The 20,629-nt window shown below is 41.7% G+C and overlaps 1 protein-coding gene across 1 annotated transcript in view; it reads left to right on the forward strand.

Annotated features, from left to right (window-relative positions):
* The window catches only part of bmt2 (base methyltransferase of 25S rRNA 2 homolog), a 177,508-nt gene that overhangs the window by 68,793 nt on the left and 88,086 nt on the right, over positions 1–20,629 (forward strand). The window contains exon 3 of the mRNA XM_068050577.1: positions 2,001–2,180. Within this exon, the coding sequence (XP_067906678.1) occupies positions 2,001–2,180 (180 nt within the window). The remainder of the gene's footprint in view (positions 1–2,000; positions 2,181–20,629) is intronic.

The following is a 20,629-nucleotide window of genomic DNA, read 5'->3' on the forward strand; positions in this document are numbered from 1 at the left end:
CGCTGGAGGTGGTGGAAATGGCGGAGAATGATCCTTTGGATGTTGAGGCTGGTGAGGTGGAAAGTGAGGACAAGGGGAACCCTGTCATGGTTCTCTGAGTGAGTGGAAGGGTTGAGAGCAGAAGTGCGGGAAATGGATACACTACACTTCTACACTCACACCCTGCTTCCTGTAAGGACTCCATTCCATTCTCCCAGTTTGTCCATCTCCGACACATCTGGTCTGATGATGCAACCTTCCGCAACAGCACTTCTGATATGTCTTCCTTTTTCCTCAACCAAGAATTCCCCCTTACTGTGGTTGACAGGGCCCTCAACCATGTCCGACCCATTTCTAATCTTTGCCAGTTCTGATGAAAGGTCACAGACTTGAAACGTTAACTCTGCTTCTCTCTCCACAGATGCTGCCAGATCTGCTGAGTATTTCCAACACTTCCTGTTTTTATTATTGAAGAGACACACTGTTGCTTGCCCAGATCCCCTCTAGAGGCGGCGCATTGAAATGGCTCTCTAATTGCTCTACGTTGCCACACAGAAGCCCACTGAAAGTCTGTGGGCACCTGTAAGTGTAATGAACAGCAAGTGCCATTCTTTTGCTGCTGATGGCAAATTCCAGGACATTGTAATTGTGGAATATGTTTTTCTGTTAATTTCCCTAAGAAGCTGATTTCTGAGGCATTTAGAAGGCAAATTATATTTTGAAAACTTTTAAGCAGAGCTGGCCAATGGCATCAACTGTACTATAAATTGTATGTTTGTGAAGCCAGTTATATTGAATGAGTTATTAGATTGTGAAGATTCTAATTGATAGTTTTCAAATAATAGTACTAAAGTAAATCAATAGTCCCTAATAATACGTGTTAATTACAGGTCAAAACATTATTGTTATAAAATACCATATTCATGATTCATCTCTGAGCAATATAAAAGTCTTCTGTGTAGGTTGTAACTGTCACACTCCGCATGCAATTCTGTTACAGATGCAAAGCAATCATATTTACAAAAATAAGAAAGCCAAGCATTCACTGTGAGTCTTCTGATTGACCTGAGCAGTTTCTGAACAGCTTCAGTTATATGAATACACATGTCCAGATTACCCTCAAACAGAAGAGCTTAACCAGTTTTGACCCAGCACCCACAGCCTTTTTGGGGGAGCGAGTCACAGATTTTCATTACCCTTTGTGGAAAAAGTGCTTCCTGATTGCACTCCTAAATCACTTAGCTCTAGTTTTTAAGACCATCCCTCTTCTGCACTGTTCAGATCTTAGGACACATACCCCTCATTTCTGGTTCCAACATTTGTGAGCTCATGATAACAGCTATGGAACAACCACCGACTACGTATAGGAGCAGAAAAGGGACATAATTGAGTTGTTGCCTGGTGGAATATAACCTTTGCTTATTTAACATTATTGAGCTGAAGAAAAAAGGCAATATTTTAAAAATTGGAATCGTTGCTGCAAATTTGGGCCATTGGAATGAATTGGAAATTAGTCTTGGAAAATATAGATAACATTGGAGAGGTGTTGAGTGGCATAAATATATGTTTTTGGCTCTCTTTGTATTTGTCTACTTTTTTGGTTTTTTTGCCTCTTTTTCTTTCAGTTTTCACTATCATATTAAAAGCTTGCTTGCTCTCACTAAAGGTGATGGAAATCAAATAATAATGATACGACGTCATATTTATAATCAGTAGTGAATAATAGGGAACTTTCACCATCACTATGGATCCCAGGATAACATTCTCTTGTTTTTTTCTCACCCTCCAGTGAAAGAAAATAGTAGAAATACCTGAAATTGCCAGTAGTCAAAATAGGCATGAGGTTGCAATTCTTTGCCGGGAGGGTATGTGACAACTGCCAAATGCAGGAGTGTTAGTAAGTCTCAATAAAAGTTCTTAGCATTTGTTACAATTGTTTTGCAGACACAGAGAAAATAGCTTTATGTGTAAGCATTCGTATATTGTTCCTCGAGGCTGACCGGTTGTTCTTCCTTTTATAGTGTTTGTCAAGAATATTTTCTGAATGGTGGAATGAAGAGAGTACTTGAAAAAGATGAAAAGAGGGCCAGGCTTGCTATTGCCATGGCTACTCCAACCTTCACTGTGCAAACATCTGAAAAGAAAGATGATCATTCTGCATCGAATGGTATATTAATGAGTCTGGATGCTTCTATTACAAAGTAGGTGACAAAAGCAGACTTCATTTATTCAAAATGCAATGATGTTCTACTAAGATTCTGTTAATTTGAAACATTTCTGAAATAAAATTGATTAAACATCATTTGGAATCACTTATACAATCTGTGTTAAAGATGGTGAGAAACAGATGGGTTATAATTACGAAATCTCACATCTGAGGTCTGTAAAATAAAAATAGACTGCTTCAGAAGGTAGTAGAAGAATATTAGAATAATTTTGGACAGTAAGATAATTAGCGGTATATTTTCCTCAATTCTGACAATGTAGAAGTGAGTACAAAGAAGTGTCCCTTGCTTTCTATTTATCTACATTTTTGCTGACGTTAACAAATTGAGCAAAACGATCTGACATGTGACACCATAGTTCGGGAGCTTGTCTCCATAATATTTGAGTGGAAATGTATATGATCAGATAAAATATTAATGCACGATGATATATTTGAAATCAAAAATTATGGTTTACTTGAATCAAATTGATTGCAATCTGTACTTTTTTTGAAAAGAAAAAGTGATGAGAAAAATGGCAGGATCTATATACACTCCTTTGTGTGATATTATGTAAGGTATTTAATTGATTGTACCACAATGATGTGTGTTGTAGAAATGGCCAAAATACTGTCATGGTTCTGTAGTTTTTTTTTCTGGGAATATGCGGTTTGCCTTTAAGGTTTGCAGAGGATCAGTATTGCATTAAGAACCAACAAGCCTCAGGAGTCATAGAAAGGTGCATTTTCGGTTGACATTAGAAACAGCCGTTTGGAGACTGCGATTCAAAGGGTGCATTTTCGTTACCATACATACAGCCACTGGAAGTGAGTCTCATGTGATACATTTGTTACAATTCAATTTTGAACTGGCTTTTTAGTTGAAGACAGTTTGTTCTAACAGAACACAGACACAGACATACAGACACAGCTGGTGTTGGCACCTGAAGAAAGAGCTCTTAACCATTTAAACTGAAGGAAGAGGATGTTTGTCTGTTTAATTATTGTGTCTCAGAATTCTAAGAAAAGGTTAAGCCAAAACTGAGATCTCTGGTAATTTAAATTGAAGAAAGGGAAGTTAGACTGTGACAATCTTTTATCCCTCAAAAACTCTAAAGTCAGATTGATTCTGTTGAAAGTGTTTGCAAGTCGTTAATTGTTGAAATTCTCTGGGGAAGGAAAGCAACATTTTGTGAGGACTTCAAGCAACATTGGACTGTAAATTTGCAAGGACTCTAATTTTTTTCTATTTTAAATGTTGTTTATATCTTCATAGTGTTCAAGAATGTAGTTCTTCTAATTAAAGAGTTAACTTGTTGATTTAAAGACACCTGGTTTGGTTAGCCTCATTCGGGGGTTAATAGATGGTACAATTTGGCTGGGACTTTCTTTAATTTGGAAAGTTTTAAATGATATGTTAGGTGATCTGTGGAGTGATGGGATTGAATTATCAGTGTGTTTTTCCCACCACAATCAGAATCGTACATTTTGATTGGGGGCTTCGGAGCGGTCGGTCAGTTAACATTTATTGGGTTTTTCATCTGGGATTTGAATCATATTAATTGGGGGCTCGCTCGCATATGGAATCATAGTAATTACCCATCTCTGGGATAACATTTAAATTGGGGTCTTGTGTTTGGCATCAGATTAATTGCTCTCGAGTCTGGGATGTTGTCAATTGGAAACTTGATTGTTGGGATCTAAATCTGACACCAATTACAAAGAAATGAAAAGAACCAGGTCTCTTGCATAATAAGGTACAATCTATACCATTGTTATGGCATTAATGGTTGTAGCAGAGTTTTTGGGGAAGCAGAATGTTTCCCTGAGTGACTCGATAATTTTAACTAAGAACAAATTAAAAGAATTGGCAACGAAATTGGGGTTGGAATTGAAATCAGGTGCCAGAAAGTAGAGATAATTGACATAATAGCTGAACCTCTGGAATTAGTAGAAGATGATGATGGTAATACAGATGAGGAGCAATACGAGGAACAAGAAAGCGAATACGAAAGACATGAAGGTAGTAGGTCCGAGAGTGATGCAATGGAATTGGCTAGGATTCAGTTAGAAATGAAAAAACTGGGGCTTCAGCAGGAAAAAGAAAAAGCAATAGCAATAAGAAAACTTGAATTGGTGAAAAGGGAGAATGAGCATTTCGGAGGGAAAGTGAAAGAGAAGAGAGGGAATTTAGGTTAAAAGAGATGGAACTAAGACAAAGGGGTAACCTTAAATCTAGGGAAATTTCGGGTCAGGAAGAATCTGAATTTAGATCAAGACCCAGCAAGAAGCTGTTTAAATTTATACAGGCTCTTCCTAGGTTTGAGGAAAGGGACGTAGAGGCATTTTTCATATCTTTTAAAAAAAAAAATAGCCAAACAGATGAAATGGCTGAAAGAAAGCTAGACATTGCTCATGCAGGGCAGGTTAGTAAACAGAGCTCATGAGGCTTGTGCCATGCTTTCTGAAGAGGCTTCTGCAGATAATGAGATGGAAAAAAGGGCTATTCTCACTGTGTATGAGTTAGTCCCTGAAGCTTACCGTCAGAAGTTTAGGAACTTACGGAGATTGACTGGGCAGACGTATTTAGAATTTGAGAGGGTGAAGCAAATTAATTTTGATCGTTGGATACGGGCATTAAAGATAGAAACCACATATGCGAACCTTCGAGAATTGATTCCCTTAGAGTTTAAAAACTCCATTCCTTCAGTAGTGAGAACTCCTATAGATAACCTGAAAGTTTTGAAAGCTAGGCAAGCAGCAGAGATTGCTGATGATTTTGAGCTGGTGAATAAGACAACCTATTTTGTCCATCACCCCCATAAACCCGAGAAGGATAGAAAGTGGAGAGTGAAAGGAAGGCAAGTAGCCGGGGACAAGAAGGAACAGCTGGGAATGCCCCAGGATCACCACCTCAGGTCAGAAAGGAAGGTGCTGAGGACAGAAGTGAGATTTGCAAGCCAAAGTGTTATCATTGCAACAAAATGGGTCATCTTCATTCAGAGTGCTGGAAATTGCGAGGTAAACCCATAGGACTTTGTTTCAATGCAAGAAATATAACAGGTAAGGCAGATGAACTTAGAGCTTGGATTAGTACTTGGAACTATGATGTTGTTGCTATTACAGAGACTTGGTTGAGGGAAGGACAGGATTGGCAGCTAAATGTTCCAGGATTTAGAAGCTTCAGGCGGGATAGAGGGGGTTGTAAAAGGGGTGGGGGAGTTGCATTACTGGTTAAGGAGAATATCACAGCTGTACTGTGGGAGGATACCTCGGAGGGGTCATGCAGCGAGGCAATATGGGTGGAGCTCAGGAATAGGAAGGGTGCAGTCACGATGTTGGGGGTTTACTACAGGCCTCCCAACAGCCAGCAGGAGGTAGAGGAGCAGATATGTAGACAGATTTTGGAAAGATGTAAAGGTAACAGGGTTGTAGTGGTGGGTGATTTTAACTTCCCCTATATTGACTGGGACTCACTTAGTGCTAGGGGCTTCGATGGGGCAGAATTTGTAAGGAGCATCCAGGAGGGCTTCTTGAAACAATACATAGATAGTCCAACTAGGGATGGGGCAATTCTGGACCTGGTATTGGGGAATGAGCCCGGCCAGGTGGTCGAAGTTTCAGTAGGGGAGCATTTCGGGAACAGTGACCATAATTCCATAAGTTTTAAGGTACTTGGGGATAAGGATAAGAGTAGTCCTTGGATGAAGGTGCTAAATTGGGGGAAGGCTAATTATAACAATATTAGGCAGGAACTGAAGAATTTAGATTGGGGGCGGCTGTTTGAGGGTAAATCAACATCTGACATGTGGGAGTCTTTCAAACGTCAGTTGATTAGAATCCAGGACCAGCATCTTCCTGTGAGGAAGAAGGATAAGTTTGGCAAGTTTAGGGAACCTTGGATAACGCGGGATATTGTGAGCCTCGTCAAAAAGAAAAAGGAAGCATTTGTAAGGGCTGGAAGGCTAGGAACAGACGAATCCCTTGAGGAATATAAAGACAGTAGGAAGGAACTTAAGCAAGGAGTCAGGAGGGCTAAAAGGGGTTATGAGAAGTCATTGGCAAACAGGATTAAGGAAAATTCCAAGACTTTTTATACGTATATAAAGAGCAAGAGGGTAACCAGGGAAAGGGTTGGCCCACTCAAGGACAGAGAAGGGAATCTATGTGTGGAGCCAGAGGAAATGGGCGAGGTACTAAATGAGTACCTTGCATCAGTATTCACCAAGGAGAAGAACTTGGTGGATGATGAACCTAGGGAAGGGAGTGTAGATAGTCTCTGTCATCTCATTATCAAAAAGGAGGAGGTGTTGGGTGTCTTGCAAAGCATTAAGGTAGATACGTCCCCAGGGCCTGATGGGATCGACCCCAGAATACTGAGGAAGGCAAGGGAAGAAATTGCTGGGGCCTTGACAGAAATCTTTGCATCCTCATTGGCTACAGGTGAGGTCCCAGAGGACTGGAGAATAGCCAATGTTGTTCCTTTGTTTAAGAAGGGTAGCAAGGATAATCCAGGAAATTAGAGGCCGGTGAGCCTTAAGTCAGTGGTAGGGAAATTATTAGCGAGGATTCTTCGGGACAGGATTTACTCCCATTTGGAAACAAACAAACTTATTGGCAAGAGGCAGCATGGTTTTGTGAAGGGGAGGTCGTGTCTCACTAATTTGATTGAGTTTTTTGAGGAAGTGACGAAGATGATTGATGAAGGAAGGGCAGTGGATGTTATCTATATGGACTTCAGTAAAACCTTTGACAAGGTCACTCATGGCAGACTGGTACAAAAGGTGAAGTCACACGCGATCAGAGGTGAGCTGGCAAGATGGATACAGAACTGGCTCTGTCATAGAAGACAGAGGGGAGCAGTGGAAGGGTGCTTTTCTGAATGGAGGGATGTGACTAGTGGTGTTCCGCAGGGATCCGTGCTGGGACCTTTGCTGTTTGTAGTATATATAAATGATTTGGAGGAAAATGTAGCTGGTCTGATTAGTAAGTTTTGGACGACACAAAGGTTGGTGGAGTTGCGGTTCGTGTTGAGGATTGTCAGAGGATACAGCAGGATGTAGATCGGTTGGAGACTTGGGCGGAGAAATAGTAGATGGAGTTTAATTCGGACAAATGTGAGGTAATGCATTTTGGAAGGTCTAATGCAGGTGGGAGGTATACAGTAAATGGCAGAACCCTTAGGAGTATTGACAGGCAGAGAGATCTGGGCGTACAGGTCCACAGGTCACTGAAAGTGGCAACGCAGGTGGATAAGGTAGTCAAGAAGGCATACGGCATGCTTGCCTTCATCGGTCGGGGCATAGAGTATAAAAATTGGCAAGCCATGCTGCAGCTGTACAGAACTTTAGTTAGGCCACACTTGGAATACTGCGTGCAATTCAGGTCGCCACACTACCAGAAGGACGTGGAGGCTTTGGAGAGGGTACAGAAGAGGTTTACCAGGATGTTGCCTGGTCTGGAGGGCATTAGCTATGAGGAGAGGTTGGAAAAACTCTGATTGTTTTCACTGGAACGACGGAGGTGGAGGGGCGACATGATCGAGGTTTACAAAGTTATAAGCGGCATGGACAGAGTGGATAGTCAGAAGCTTTTTTCCAGGGTGGAAGAGTCAGTTACTAGGGGACATAGGTTTAAGGTGAGAGGGGCAAAGTTTAGAGGGGATGTGCGAGGCAAGTTTTTTTACACAGAGGGTGGTGAGTGCCTGGAACTTGTTGCCGGGGGAGGTGGTGGAAGCAGGTACCATAGAGACGTTTAAGAGGCATCTTGACAAATACATGAATAGGATGGGAATAGAGGGATACGAACCCCGGAAGTGTTTAGGCAGGCATCAAGATCGGCGCAGGCTTGGAGGGCCGAATGGCCTGTTCCTGTGCTGTACTGTTCTTTGTTCTTTGTTTGTTCTTTGACTTGTTGGGGTACGCAAAGTTAGTGCAGAGGAAAAGATACTGAGAGTGTAGCAGACAAGGCTATATCTTTAACGACAGCTGTGAATGTGAAACCAGATACTAAAATTAAGAGGAGTGTAGAGGTTAAGAATAAAATACCTGAGAGTTATAATGATTTTTTGTCAAGGGGGAGGGTAACTCTGTTTCCTGTAAGGTTTTCCTATCTCACTATCATTATACTCAGGGATACAGGATCAACCCAAACACTCTTGCTGGGGAAAGATCTGAGGTTTCCACCAGAGAGCGCCTTGAACGCTAATGTTTTAGTCAATGGAATTGGCGGGGTGTGTATACCCGTACCTTTGTATAAAGTACGCCTAGAGAGTGACTTAATAGCTGGGGTAGTAACTGTAGCTGTTGTCCACAGTTTACCAGTAAAGGGAATTGATCTACTCCTAGGAAGTGATTTGGCTGGATCAAAAATATCAGTTTCTCCTATGGTTACAGAGGAACCATGTGAAATTAAGGAAATGGAGCAATTACATAAACAAGTTCCGGGAATATTTCCTGCGTGTGTAGTTACCCGAGCAATGGCTGAACAGGATCTATTGTCGGCAGTAAAAGGGGCACCACAAATAGATAATCAGGCATCTGAAACCTTATTTGGGGATTTAGATAATCCAATTGAGATGTTTAACAGATCGTCTATCACTGCAGCACAGCAAGCTGATCCAGAGATCTACAAAATAGCACCGACGGCTCTGTCAGAAGCTGAGGTGAAAGGAGTTCCAGAAGACTATTATATGGCAAAAGGGGTTTTGAGGAGGAAATGGAGACTGCCTCATAGGCCTGCTGACGAAGACTGGACAGTTGTTGAACAGATAGTGGTGCCATCTAAATATCCACAAGCATTATTAAGGTTAGCACACAACATTCCTTTTTCAGGACATAGGGGAATTCGAAAGTCCAAATCATACATAAGCAAGTATTATTATTGGCCAGGTCTTACAAAGGATGTGAGACAATTTTGTAGGACATGCCACACCTGTCAAATGGTGGAAAAACCACAACCTACCATAAAACCAGGAGATGCGGTATTAGTGTTGTTACCGTCACAGGGAGAACCAGTGAAAGCACAGTTCAGTGGCCCGTATAGAGTGATCAGAAGAGTGGGTAAGGTAGATTACTTGATTGACACCCCTGATCGCTGGATGAAAAACCGATTGTGTCACATTAATTTGCTCAAACCATATTACCGCAGGGAGGAGGATAAGCCAGTACAGGTATGTCAGGTAATCGGGACTGTGGAGAAGGGAAAGCATAGTGAGAATGAGGCAGAAGTAGGCCTAGGAAATTCTCAGATTGAACCTCCAACTATCCAATCAGCGAAAGCAGAATGGCTAGGAAAATTTAACGATAGGCTTTTACATTTAGAGGCAAAACAGTGTGAAGTCCTAACCAGGGTTTTCACAATGTTTCAAAAAGTTTGTAGGGATAAGCCAGGATGTACAACCTTAGCCACACATGATGTGGGTATAGGGGAAGCCATTCCTTTAAAACAACATTCTTGTTGCTTAGGTCCAGACAGACAGGCCCAAGTGGAAGCAGAGGTACAATGCATGCTGAAGGGCAGCTTAGTTGAACCTAGTCAGGACAGCTGGAATTCGCAGATGGTCTTGATGACTAAACCTGGTGGGACGGCTCAAAGTTACATAGACTCTAGAAAAGTCACTGTGGTAAAGAAGGCAGACTCCTACCCAAATTCTCATTTAAAGAACTGTATGGACAGATTAGGCAACACAATGTATTTTAAAGAGACAGATGTGTTGGAAGGATACTGTCAAATTTCTTTGACACCCTCGGGTAAGAAAAAAAATCAGCTTCTGTTACACTGGACAGGGTTTTCCAGTGCCAAGTGATGCCACATAGGTTGAGGGGTACTCGAGAAACTTCTCAGAATAGTGAATTCAGTAGTGGTGAGTGCCCCTAGCTGTACAGCTCACCTGGCTGAGGTGATGGACAATAAGGACACTTGGAAGGAAAACACAAAACAATTGGAAGACTATGCTTGTAAATTTGAAATGGGTTAATTGGAACAACCTTTTGAAAATTTAAAGCCGAAATGTTCTGGTGGAACTTGTTGCTGTAGTCTAAATATTTTTTTTTTAGAAATGTGTGTATCTGTAAATGCGTGGAAAAAAAAGTTAGCATTTTTTTCAATTTGTTTTGTTTTACCCATTGTAATGAAATGCATTTCAGGAATGGTGTTTCATTCCACTAGGGGCGGAGGTATTATGGTTCTGCATTTTTTTTTTGCCGGGAATATGCGGTTTGCCTTTAAGGTTTGCAGAGGGTCAGTATTGCATTAAGAATCAACAAGCCTCAGGAGTCATAGAAAGGTGCATTTTCGGTTGCCGTTGGAAACATCCATTTGGAGACCGCGATTCAAAGGGTGCATTCTTGTTACCATACATACAGCCACTGGGAGTGAGTCTGATGCGATACATTTGTTACAATTCAATTTTGAACTGGCTTTTTAGTTGAAGACAGTTTGTTCTAACAGGACACAGACACAGACATACAGACACAGCTGGTGTTGGCACCTGAAGAAAGAGCTCTCAACTATTTAAACTGAAGGAAGAGGATTTTTGTCTGTTTAATTATTATCTCTCAGAATTCTAAGAAAAAGTCAAGCCAAAACTGAGATCTCTGGTAATTTAAATTGAAGAAAGGGAAGCTAGACTGTAACAATCTTTTATCCCTCAAAAACTCTAAAGTCAGATTGATTCTGTTGAAAGTGTTTGCAAGTCGTTAATTGTTGAAATTCTCTGGGGGAAGGTAAGCAACATTTTGTGAGGACTTCAAGCAACATTGGACTGTAAGTTTGCAAGGACTCTAACTTTTTATATTTTAAATGTTGTTTATATCTTCATAGTGTTCAAGAATGTAGTTCTTCCAATTAAAGAGTTAACTTGTTGATTTAAAGACAGCTAGCTTGATTATCCTCATTCGGGGGTTGATAGATGGTGCAATTTGGTTGCGTCTTTCTTGAATTTGGAAAGTTTTAAATAATATGTTAGGTGATCTGTAGAGCGACGGGATTGCATTATATCTCACCACAATCAGAATCGTATATTTTTATTGGGGGCTTTGACTGGAACGGTCGGTCGGAACAATACCAAGAATTGAATCATTCCAAATAATAACTACTTTGTGATATTAACAATTAAATGCTAAATTCCAACTTTTAGAGATAGTGCTGCAATTAATTAATATTTTGCTCGAGCTTTCAGTACTAAGATCGCTATAAACCTCCATGTTTGGCTAAACTAATTCATAACAAATATTTGTATCTTAATTTATAAATTTGAATTACAATATTTTTTGTTTTACAATATTTTCCCCAAATGATCTGCACATATCAATTATATATGCGCATTCCATGGAATAGTTGAAACTTTCAACACTGTAATTGTGTCAGCTTATATTAAATGACTGATGCAAGTGTGGTCAGTCATATTTTGAATTAACTGCACAAAAACAGTACCAGAAAAAGAGAATTGAGGGATGTAGGGAGGGAGCTTTGTATATTGAGGTTGAGCTATGCTTGAACAGTGAGCAGACTGATAATTAAGGGGAATAAACCAATATTCCTTACTTATTCAACCTCCATATACAAACTGTTTGCCACAAATATTTTGTTGAGTCTCATAGTTGTGAAAGTTCCAAACATATATCTCATTGAGTGGGGAGATCTATGGTAATTTACCAAGAGGCAGGCCATAGGCTAACAGATAGTTCTAGGTGATCTGGCATTCTAATACTTGTTTATGCTGTAACTGCTGAGATAGCGCTTTCTCCCGACAACAGTCTTGCAGCTGAACCTACTGTATATAGTACACATACAGAACTGCGTTTGAAGCAGAGAGTGTTCAAAGGGAGTGGCAAGAAAAAAGTTACTATCTTAAGTTCTTGCATAATGCATGTATGTTTACAGATAAAATATAGCCAAATGCACTTTGGCTAACTGGAACCATCTTTAACATTAATAGTTATTTTCTTAATATGATTTAATTTCATACAGATTCAAGATACAAAGTCACAAATCTGTAACCCCATTATGATCAACTTTTGTGCTAAACAAATTCAGTGGTATTATCTTTCACCACTGTTGCAGCTAATCAATTTCCAGCTGTAGTGTTTTCTTTTGATGATCTGCACCCTTATTTATTTCATGCTGCTCGCCATGCAGCAGTTTCTGTGCTGCACAAAGTAGAATGAAAAGAAAACTGCTGAAGAGACAAAAAGCATAATAGGGTAAAAGTGAAAAAAACAAAAGTAAGAGAGCAGAGGCATGAGAATGAAGGAGCGAGCAAGAAACAGAAATGAAAGACAGAGTTAGAGAGTCAGAAATGGAGGAGAGAAACACAAGTGCAGAAGAGGTAAACAGAAACAAAAGGGGAGTGAGAAGTGAAGCAGAGTGAGAAAAGTTAAAGAAGGAACAGAGAGAGTCCTTTTTTTCCTGACTTATTGCCGGTATAAGTAAATTAGAGGCTGAAGTTTTGGTGGTCTCAGTCTGAATGTTTCAACCCATTAAAGAGATAATTTTGTTGAAATTTAATGTCAAGAATTAAACATTGCATCAGTAATTAGCTTTGCCTGTGCTGGGATGAGGGTGCAGTACCACAGGACATGCGCGATGCCAATATCATCACCTTCTATAAGAACAAGGGTGATTGCGGTGACTGCAACAACTACCGTGGAATCTCACTGCTCAGCATAGTAGGGAAGGTCTACGCTCGTGTTGCCTTAAACAGGCTCCAGAAGCTGGCTGAGCATGTCTATCCTGAGGCATAGTGTGGCTTTCGAGCAGAGATCCACCATTGACATGCTATTCTCCCTTCGCCAGCTACAGGAGAAATGCCGTGAACAACAGATGCCCATCTACGTTGCTTTCATTGATCTCACCAAAGCCTTTGACCTCGTCAGCAGACGTAGTCTCTTCAGACTACTAGAAAAGATCGGATGTCCACCAAAGCTACTAAGTATCATCACCTCATTCCATGACAATATGAAAGGCACAATTCAGCATAGCGGCGCCTCATCAGACCCCTTTCCAATCCTGAGTGGCGTGAAACAGGGCTGTGTTCTCGCACCTACACTGTTTGGGATCATCTTCTCCCTGCTGCTCTCACATGCATTCAAGTCTTCAGAAGAAGGAATTTTCCTCCACACAAGATCAGGGGGCAGGTTGTTCAACCTTGCCCGTCTAAGAGCGAAGACCAAAGTACGAAAAGTCCTCATCAGGGAACTCCTCTTTGCTGACGATGCTGCATTAACATCTCACACTGAAGAGTGTCTGCAGAGACTCATCGACAGGTTTGCGGCTGCCTGCAATGAATTTGGCCGAACCATCAGCCTCAAGAAAACTAACATGATGGGACAGGACTTCAGAAATGCTCTGTCCATCAATATCGGCGACCACACTCTGGAAGTGGTTCAAGAGTTCACCTACCTAGGCTCAACTATCACCAGTAACCTGTCTCTCGATGCAGAATTAAGCAAGCGCATGGGAAAGGCTTCTACTGCTATGTCCAGACTGGCCAAGAGAGTGTGGGAAAATGGCACACTGACACGGAACACAAAGGTCCAAGTGTATCAAGCCTGTGTCCTCAGTACCTTGCTCTATGGCAGCGAGGCCTGGACAACGTATGTCAGCCAAGAGCGACGTCTCAATTCATTCCATCTTCGCTGCCTCTGGAGAATACTTGGCATCAGGTAGCAGGACCGTATCTCCAACACAGAAGTCCGCGAGGCAGCCAACATCCCCAGCATATACACCCTACTAAGCCAGCGGTGCCTGAGATGGCTTGTCCATGTGAGTCGCATGGAAGATGGCAGGATCCCCAAGGACACATTGTACAGCAAGCCTGTCACTGGTATCAAACCCACTGGGTGCTTTAAAGACGTCTGCAAACGCGACATGAAGTCCTGTGACATTGATTACAAGTCGTGGGAGTCAGTTGCCAGCGATCGTCAGAGCTGGCGGGCAACCATAAAGGCGGGGCTAAAGCATGGCGAGCCGAAGAGACTTAGCAGTTGGCAGGAAAAAAGTCAGAAGTGCAAGGAGAGAGCCAACTGTGTAACAGCCCCAACAACCAATTTTATCTGCAGCACCTGTGGAAGAGTCTGTCACTCTAGAATTGGCCTTTCTAGCCACTCCAGGCACTGCTTCACAAACCACTGACCACCTCCAGGCAAGGAGACAAGGAGGCCAAAGAAGAAGAAGAATGTCAAGAATTATAATTGGCTTGCGCAAGCTTTGGACCTTTTAAATATTTGATTGAACAGAAATAATGTTGGGACATTTGTTGTAAATACGTGCATTTTGTTTTGTGGATCATCTCTGAACGTGCAGTTTCCCTTGCCCCAACAGATTTGTTGTCAATCTGAGCAAAATAGGTTTGCCTTTTAACTTTGTGTAGATAACTAAGTGATCAAAGCAGGTTTTTAAAAATAGCAAAACAGTAATAATTAGAATGCAGCTAACTAAGTGACCAGCTTCTGTAAGCAGCTGACATATTCAATTCAAGGACTGCTGCTTTGACTATGTGCCATCTTTCTGCATGATACAGTATGTGGCCTAACAGAAACAAGTCTTGCTACAATTCAGCTTGCTGTGTCGGTACTTAAGCATTGACATGTATAATCTTTAGTAGTGATTCAGTCTGACAGGCAAAAGAGCTGGCATTTTAATAGACAGATACTATACACTGAAAGAAGATGTTAAAATATGAATACTATTTATCAGCACTTTGTCAATAATTAACAAACATGGTGGTGTACCATGCTGCTTTAATGTAACTTTTGTTGATTAAATATTCAGTAGGAATATAATTTTGTGTTTGTTTTTGAAAAGCCGAATTCTATGACAAGTACAAAATCCAAAAATTGGAATAATTCAAAATTATGACTAACTTTCAAATGATTAGGAAGGCAAATGGAATGTTGTCAGTTATTGCAAGGGGAATGGAATATAAAAGTTGGGAAGTTTTGCTACGGTTTTTCGGTGTGTCGGTGAGACCACGGCCCGAACTTTACACTCCCACCCACCCTCAAAGAGCAGGAAGTTGGAGGGGTGGGTGGGGGTCGGGGGGGGGGGGGGGGGTGGGCGTAAAATGGAGCATGAGGCTGAACAGGCCCTTCCCGACGTGCTGCTGCCTCCGCCGACACTTTACAGCCAAAACTAGCCTGCCTGCCCCAGGCCAATCAAGGCCCTTAAGTGGTCAGTTAATGAGTGCTTAAGGGCCTCTGCCTGCCGCCACAGGGATTTTACCCTTGGCAAGCGGAAGCCCTGGCCCGAGAAAAGCCACCTGACAAAAGCAAGTGGCTCTCTGACGGCCCGGGGGGTGGGGAGGGGGCGGCCCTCATGATTGGACACCTTGTGCCTGACAGAGGACTGCTCCAACCACCCCCAACACACAATATGCCCGCTCGTCCCCTCAGTTGACCACCCTTGCCTTGCTGGGGCCCGACTGATCACCCCCGGCAAGGCAACAAAAACCTACCTTTGTTCCAGGGCTCCCCGACATCATCTTGAAGCTGGGCTGCGGTCCCAGCAGTGGCCACCGCTTCCGGTGGCGATGCTGGAACTAAGAGTTGCCGGCCCACTGATTGGCCGGCAGCTCCATTGAGCAGGACTTCCTGCCTCAAGCGGGTGGAAGTCCCGCCTCAGAACAATTAAATGCTGGGGCACCGCAAAATACGGGTCGGATCCCCAGGCCAGGCGGAAGCCGGTTTGCCACTGACATTTCAGTCGGTGGACGGCTGCCGTCCACCTAGGGAAAAATCCAGGCCCACATCTGGAATACTGTGAACAGTTTTGGTCTCCTTACTTAAGAAAGGGATATAATTGCATTAGAAGCAGTTCAGAGAAGGTTCACTTAACTGCTTCCTGGGATGAAGAAGTTACCTTGTGAGGAAAGGTTGGACAGGTTGTGCCTGTATCCATTGGAGTTTCGAAGAATGAGAGGTGATCCTATTGATACATATCGGATCCGGAGGGAACTCGACAGAGGGATGCCGAGATGATTTTTCCCCTTACGGGAGAGACTAGAACTAGGGGACACAGTTTAAAAATTAGGGGTCTCTCATTTAAGATGGAGATGAGGAGAAATTTTTTCTCTGAAGCTTGTGGATTTCTCTACTCCAGAGAGCAGTGGAGGCAGGGTCATTGAATATATAGTTATACAGATTTTTGATTTACAAGGGAGTCAAAGGTCATAGCAGGTAGACGGGAAAGTAGAGCTGAGGCCACAATCAGATCAGCCATGATCTTATTGAATGGCTGAGCAGGCTCGAGGGGCCGAATGGCCTACTCCTGCTCCTAATTTGTATGCTCGTATAGTGATTCTACATTTCAGGAGTAATCAGTTGAGATTCTAACAACAGGCTAAACCACTGGAAAGATCCCAAGATTGAACTACTGCACTCCGTTTCGGAAAAAAACAGATATGATTGGCGAAAGAAACAGAGGCAATATGAGGAAATTTTTTTTTTTACACAGCGAGTTGTTAGGTGATTGGAAATGCACTGCCAAAAGGATGGTGGAAGCAGATTCAGTAGTACCTTTCAAAATGGAACTGGATAAATACTTGAAGGGAAAGAAACATAGGGCTATGGGGAACGAGCCAAGGTGTAAGTTTAATTGGACAGCTCTACCAAAGAGCTGGCATTGGTGCAATGGGTTGAATGGCTGTATCATCCTATGATTCTATGAAATCATGAACCCTGTGCTGTCATCTGCACTCCCTCTCCCAAATGGGGGAAATCTGTGAACAAAGCTATTTAGTATACATTTGAGTACTGACCATTTACCTTTCATTGAGTACCTATTCCATAAGTGGTATCTATTGTGCAACCATCTTGGGTCATTTATTGAGCAGTATTTTTTTTTCCTTCAAAAATCCTTGTTACCTGCACCCTGTCTTATTTGACAAAAGATTCTTTTTAATTATTGTTTTTCAATTAAGTCCAAGATTGCTCGATTTAGTTCTGAGAAATAATGTGGGACAAACATTTGATGAGAGAACATTAACAAATTGGGAAATAGTGAGTATAATATAGTCTCAATGTGAAAATACATCTGGGTTATTAAGATTCAAAAATAAAGATGCTAGACTGGAAAAGAGCATAGTTATCACAGAGTCATTACAGCACAGAAGGAGGCCATTAGGCTCATCGAATCCATGCCAGCTCTCTGCAGAGCAATTCAGTCAGTCCCACTCCTCCGTTCGATCCCCATAGCCCTGCAAGTTTATTTCCTTCAAGTAGCCATCCAATTTCCAAGAAAACCAAAAAGAATAAACTGGCTAAGCATAGACCAGTTAATGTCCATTGTGGGAAAATGTTTAGGGTGGGAATTTCCTAAGCTCACTGTTCAGTCAGTTGACGTTGTGGTAGACCATGCGACTCAATTTTGTCTCCTTTCGCACGCTGTGATATCAGGTGTGATAGTAAAAGAAAACCCACCCCTTATAATCCATTACTCAAGATCAAATTAATGTGTATTTAGAAATGCGTCATATGTTCAAAGATAACCCACACAGACTTTTTAACAGCAAGTTGTATTTGACAAATTTAATCAAATTTTTTGAAAGGAAATAACTATTTAAATAAAGGAAATGATGTAATATATCAATTTTCAGAATATGTTCAGTAAGCTGTCTTACAGGAGGCTTGTAACAAAGTCAAGAGAAAATGTTGCAGGATCGAAAGTTGGTTGGCATTAAGGAAACAGGGCTAGAACTAATGGGTTTTGCTCATATGTGGTAGAGTTGGAATTGGTGAACCTGAGATCAATACTGAGTCCACTATACTTTTTTCTCAGTGTACAAATATGTGTACATATGAGATTGTATTAAAATTTGCAGCTGACAAAAGAAGAGGGTTTGGCGAACATTGAGACACACTAAAAGATTTCAGAACAACATTGATTAGCAGAAAGGGCAATTTAATTCAGAGAAGTGCAAGGTGATACATTTTGGGAAGATAAACAAGGAATGTTAATATATACTCAAAAGACACAGGGTGTGGATAAACAAAGAGGTTAAAGGTTCAAATATATTGTACTTTGCAAGTGTGAGTGCAGGTAGATAAATTCATAAAAACGGCCATTAGCAACTGTGTTTTATGAATAAGGGTGTAGAGTACAACATCAAGACCTGGATGAGGGAGAATTTCCTCAAGTTTAATCCAGCAAAATGAAAGCCATTATCTTTGGGTTTTGTCCACACTTTTCGACTAGTTGATTCCAGTTGTCACCTCAGCCTGTAGCAGAAGGCGCAAAACCTTGAAGTACTGCTTGATCCAGAGCTCAATGTGCACCTTTTTACCAAGAGACTTTCTTTTACTTCCACAATGTTACCTGCCTTTCTGCCGCATCATAGAAACCCTAGTCCATGTCTTATTTCAAGACTCAGCGTCTCAGATGTTCTCACAGGTGACCTTCCTGTCTCAATCTTCCTCAAGTTACTCATTCAAAGCACCACAGCTTGCGTACATACTCGTGTGAACTCTTGCACCCAGGTCAATTCTGTGCTGTCCAAGCTCCATTTGCCTTTTGTGCCCCAGTTAGATGTCTTCAATCATCCTTGCTTTTAAGTCCCACCATGACCTCACATGCCAGCTTAGTAATCTCCACCTCCTTTACATCTTCTTTATTTTTTATTTATTTAGAGATACAGCACTGAAACAGGCCCTTCGGCCCACTGAGTCTGTGCCGACCACCCATTTATACTAATCCTACATTAATCCCATATTCCTACTACATCCCCACCTTCCCTCAATTCCCCTACCACCTACCTATACTAGGGGCAATTTACAATGGCCAATTTACCTATCAACCTGCAAGTCTTTGGCTGTGGGAGGAAACTGGAGCACCCTGCGGAAACCCACGCGGTCACAGGGAGAACTTGCAAACTCCGCACAGGCAGTACCCAGGTCGCTGGAGCTGAGGCTGCGGTGCTAACCACTGCGCCACTGTTATCATTCAGCCAGTAGCTTCTTCCCCCATGGAGCTCTTTGCTTAGTTCCCTCCTTTTAAAATCCTCCTCAGAACCCTCCCCTTAGGCTCTGCATTTGTCCTACTACACTGAGTCCCGCTCCATTTTCTCAGCATCATCCTGCAAGTGAGATTGTGGAAGTGAGCAGAAAGGCATGGCACTATGCTTAATGGGAAATATAGCCAAGTTAGGAATAGTAGCTTTGCTGAACTTTGATTTTAAGTGGAAGAAACCACAATGAAATAGTTAAAAGTAAAGGCAGAGCGTGTGAGACTGTAAAGACTAGCCGACACTGGTAATTGCAAAGACATCTGTTCTTTATGGCCTGATTGTGTGACTCCCTGTGGTTTGGAACAAATGGACTCCTGTGAATCAAATGATGTCCATCCCTGTGTGAGTGATGAGGAGTGCTAGGCCCCTCTTATCTTCGTAAGCTGCCACTACTTGTAGCTGCAGACTGCACGAAACACTCAGGAATGTAAACCTAATAGAGATAGCAGGATGCAGAACTCATGATCCATGTAGGGAGTGTGACCTGAATGGTTATTGATGATTCCTATGCCCTTGCTAATTAGCTTGCTTGTCTGCTTTGTTTTATCTTGCTGGTACAAAACAATATTTTATTAGTAACAAGTATGTATTGAGAATGGAATGTATTGTAACCTCAGTAACAGATGTACTGCATGTCACCACGTGGGTGAAGTCGAATTGTACCGCACTGATTGGTTAAACAAGGAGGTGTAGCATGAATCTTAATGTATAAACAGTAGTACCTGTATCACAAACTTTACTTACTCTGGGGGGGACCCGACAGACTCTGGTGGAATCAGTGCCGCTGTTCTCAGAGTAAGTCCGCTGGCGAATGCGCAAATAAAGTAATTAATTTTACCTACACATCCGACTCGGTATATTTACTGAACCAGACTGAAGGCAAAAAGAACTCCGATTTACAAGATAGGCTATAGAAATGTGAGTTGTAGTTGTTAGTGTGTGATGAGTTTAGGCTGTGATAATGAAAGGGCTAAAGTCATTAAGCTTTTTCCAATATGTGATAATGTAAGTACTTAGAAAATGTATATGTCTAATCAGATATTGCCTGAAAGGAAGAAAGTGAAGTGGCTTAATGCTAAAATAACTGGACTGCAAATAGCCATATTAATAGGCATATTGAAACAATAAATCACGTATTGACTCAAAACTTTGGTCAATTTTGTTAACATACAAGGGTAATATACAAATGCACAAGGTTTATGATGGGCAGATTTCAAGCAGATTAATTAAGTGAATACTTTTATCCTGAATGGGTCATTTTGTTCCCTTGTGCCCTTGGTTAGACACTTGAAAAGTGTTCTCTTGCTGCCATACAAAATTTTGACAACATTGATACAGTACTTGTCTGATAGCCTTGCCTTAAAACGGGTTGGCTTCATGAACAGATTGTCATGATTTAGAGCCCTAAGGCTGTCAGGGGTTGTAATGAATGTTGGCAGTGTTCT

Source organism: Heterodontus francisci, chromosome 18, assembly GCF_036365525.1.
Source record: "Heterodontus francisci isolate sHetFra1 chromosome 18, sHetFra1.hap1, whole genome shotgun sequence".
NCBI classification, from domain to species: Eukaryota; Metazoa; Chordata; class Chondrichthyes; order Heterodontiformes; family Heterodontidae; genus Heterodontus; species Heterodontus francisci.